Source organism: Vigna unguiculata, chromosome 8 (assembly GCF_004118075.2).
Source record: "Vigna unguiculata cultivar IT97K-499-35 chromosome 8, ASM411807v1, whole genome shotgun sequence".
Classification (NCBI taxonomy): domain Eukaryota; kingdom Viridiplantae; phylum Streptophyta; class Magnoliopsida; order Fabales; family Fabaceae; genus Vigna; species Vigna unguiculata.
Genome location: NC_040286.1, coordinates 26,847,524 through 26,850,953, shown reverse-complemented (window position 1 = coordinate 26,850,953; position 3,430 = coordinate 26,847,524). Strand labels below are relative to the sequence as shown.

The 3,430-nt window shown below is 37.4% G+C and overlaps 1 protein-coding gene across 1 annotated transcript; it reads left to right on the top strand.

Moving 5' to 3' along the window:
- Positions 1–1,698: 1,698 nt before the first annotated feature.
- On the top strand, positions 1,699–3,055 carry LOC114193801 (AT-hook motif nuclear-localized protein 28-like). Its single transcript, XM_028083742.1, has one exon. The coding sequence runs from the start codon at positions 2,020–2,022 to the stop codon at positions 2,803–2,805; it is 786 nt and encodes a 261-aa protein (XP_027939543.1). The 5' UTR covers positions 1,699–2,019; the 3' UTR covers positions 2,806–3,055.
- Positions 3,056–3,430: the final 375 nt, after the last annotated feature.

Below are 3,430 nucleotides of genomic sequence, written 5' to 3'. Positions count from 1 at the left end.
GCCAAAAGTCATGAAGATTTAGCTCGGATCAAAGATAGAGGCAAGTGGAGTTGCCCTAGGTCGAAGGTTCAAACAAGTTGTGTCGAGCCTAAGATCAAAACAAGTCAATCCAGGTTGAAGGTCGAGACATCTCATCCAAATCCCACTGTCAAGATAACTCAAGATGAGTTGGCTTGAGTCAAAAGTCAAGTTAATTTGACTTGAGCTAAAGGGTAGAATCAAATTATCGAAAGATTTTTTTTAAATAGAATTTTGTCATAAAAAGATAACTTAAATTGTTTTATCCAAAAAAAGAAAATAAGATATTTCGATTATTCCATCTAAATAAACTTTTTTAATAAATAATGAGATTTCAATTGTGAGTATTTCACATACCATATCTTTCAATTTCTTCGAATTATTAAAATTCTTTATCTAAACAAAATATTAAGCTTTAATCAAGCCATGACGTGTCTTCCTAATCCTGTTAAGCAATCTTCATATCATAAAGTAGTATTATTAACTCGTGAAAAATACAATGCAAAATAAGAATGTAAACTAGAAAATACAAATGCAAAATAATAATAACGCAATTCTAAATTTTAATGTGATAATAAATATAAAAATAAAACAAGTACATAATAAAATGAAAACTAAAGTGTGATCCAATTCAATAAAAACTAAAAAATTCAATAGAAAAATAAAATATAAAACCTGAAAAAATAAAATTGTCAAGAAACTAAAGTTATTGATTACACTGGATGAGATTGCGAATTTGATTTAAAATTTGACCATCAAAACAAAATGTCTACTTTATATATTTCTGTTTGTAAATTTATAGTAACCCATTCACATCTTATTTTTTTTCATATATATATATATATATATATATATATATATATATATTTGCAATATGATCACATCACTGATTATTTACTAAATTTGTATTTAATTAGAGTAATATCTTCGTAAGCATTTGAATTAAGATATATAAGTATAATTATCCGTTCATACAAATTTATTTAAATAGTCACCAAAAAATTATACTACTATTAGTCACCAGAGAGTCGTTTGCTGAATTGGCATAAAGTTTTTTATTTCTTTAAAATAGTTATAGTTTCAGATTTTACGAATAAATTAAAATCAAAAGAAATACCCACATTAGTACATTACCAAATTGCCAACAGAGATTAACCGTCAGTAATTTACCCTGGTGGTACTTATATAACTTGTATTTTAGTACGTGCATGAAAAAAAACAAATGTTTATTTTGCACTCTTATAATTTAGAATAAATACTTCCGTTATTATACAATGTTACTACTATTAAATAGTAACAAATTATTTTGAAGATATTAGATTTAAGTTAGAACTAGAAACATTAAAAAGATAAAAATAAATACTGAAAAGTAATTTTATGATGAAAAAGATATGTAGTGGCAACGACATGATGTTAAGCAAAAATAATAGATAGGTAATTTTTGAAAATATGTTTGATAGTTTTTATTATAATAGAATCTAGAAAGTAAGAATATTTAAAAATACGGATAATTGGACGTAAACAATGATTGATGTTTGAATTGGGGGAAGAAGGAGAAGTTAGATGTGAGATATAATGATAGATAAGGGTAGGGCAAAGATTTTGAATTTATTGGAAGTAAGGGCGTGTACGGTGAGAGGAGAAAAAGGGAATCCCCTTACCCTAAAGAAAAACCCTTAAACCAAACACGTCCTTATCAGTTGCGTAGCAGAGTAAGGTCAGATCCTCCAAGACAGAGGAACCTCCTCTCCCAAACAAACCCAATTCTCCATCGCCCAAACATCTATCTCTGCTGTCTCATCTGTCACTGTGGGTCCCACTCTCTCCCACCACCTTCACCATTACTCTCTCTCTCTCCATAAAACCCTTAACACAACGCTTCTCTTCTCTGATCCAAAAATCCTTCTTCAACCTTCTTCACCCTTCCAAGCTTCACACAGTGCAAAAACAACGTAACACACGTGATGAGACAATAGCTTCAGGTTTTTTAAGCACATCAACATGTTCTCAAAACTTCATCCACAACACCAACCTTTTCAATTCTCCCGGGAATGTCAAACATCCGAGGACGATGACAGCCGGAATAGCGGTGGGCCTAACCTCGCGGCCCAGAAGCCCGTCTCCGCAGGCGATGGAGCTACAATTGAAGTAGTGCGGCGGCCCAGGGGCCGCCCTCCGGGCTCCAAAAACAAGCCCAAGCCGCCTCTTATTATTACCCGCGAGCCGGACCCCTCCATGAGTCCCTTCATTTTAGAAATCCCCGGCGGAAACGACGTCGTCGATGCCCTAGCCCGGTTCAGCCGCAGAAAGAACACGGGCCTCTGTGTCCTCACCGGTTCGGGAACTGTCGGTAATGTTACTCTCCGCCAACCCTCCGTCGCTCCCGCCGGCACTGTTACCTTCCATGGCCGCTTCGACATCCTCTCCATGTCCGCCACCTTCCTCCTCCACGCACCCCCGCCGCCGGTCCCTCCCTCCACCTTCTCCGTCTCGCTCGCCGGACCGCAGGGGCAGATCGTCGGCGGACACGTCGCTGGAAGGCTGCTCGCTGCTGGGACGGTGTTCATCATCGCCGCCTCGTTCAACAACCCCTCCTTCCACCGGCTCTCGTCGGAGGACGACGCGCAGAATAACTCCGCGTCCGGCGGCGGTGTCGGCGATGCGCAGTCACCCCCCGTCTCTGGTGGCGGCGCGGAGAGCGGACAACTTCCGGCGGAGTCGTGTATGTACAGCTGCCACCTCCCTTCGGATGTGATTTGGGCTCCGACGGCTCGACCACCTTTCTGATGATCTTATTTCGTAGCTGTTCTGTGAATTTTGTTTCGTTGATTGTGGGGATTTTTGTTTCGCCATTTTTTTTTCTTTCTTGAGTTTATTTATTAGTTGTAATGTTGCTGCTAGCTACTTATTTAGCTCTAGTTCTGAATAGATTACTCTGGTTTAGAGTTTTAGAATAATGCTTAATGCATGCGTTCTTATTGTTTCATCGTTGTTTTTTTCTTTCTTCACATCATTTAATTCTTCAAACTTGCTAAGACTTCATTCGGGAAAACATGTTTCTCATAGTCTATATCCAACATCTGAAACGAGACTTTACTGGTTTGATTATCATCTTACTTATGTATCAACTCCAAATCGCGTAATTAATGATCTCTAAAACTATTTTTGCCGATAACCCATTTGTAAAAAAGTTACGAATTTGTAAGAGAGAGGGGCTAAAATATTGGAACTTTAGTTGGTGGTGTTTAAAATATTACTTGAAGAAGATAAAAAAGAGATTTTTAAAGTAGGGAAACTTGTATAGAGTACGTGAAACGTCCAGAATGGAACTTTCTGGTGTGCTGGACCACATTTGGATTATGAGAAGAAAAGGGTGTATTAGATTGAGAAGAATGAAGGTTAGAGTTTGCAG

Bases quoted from the DNA above. Each gene is read 5' to 3' on its own strand.
- LOC114193801 (XM_028083742.1), top strand. From the start codon at position 2,020: ATGTTCTCAAAACTTCATCCACAACACCAACCTTTTCAATTCTCCCGG.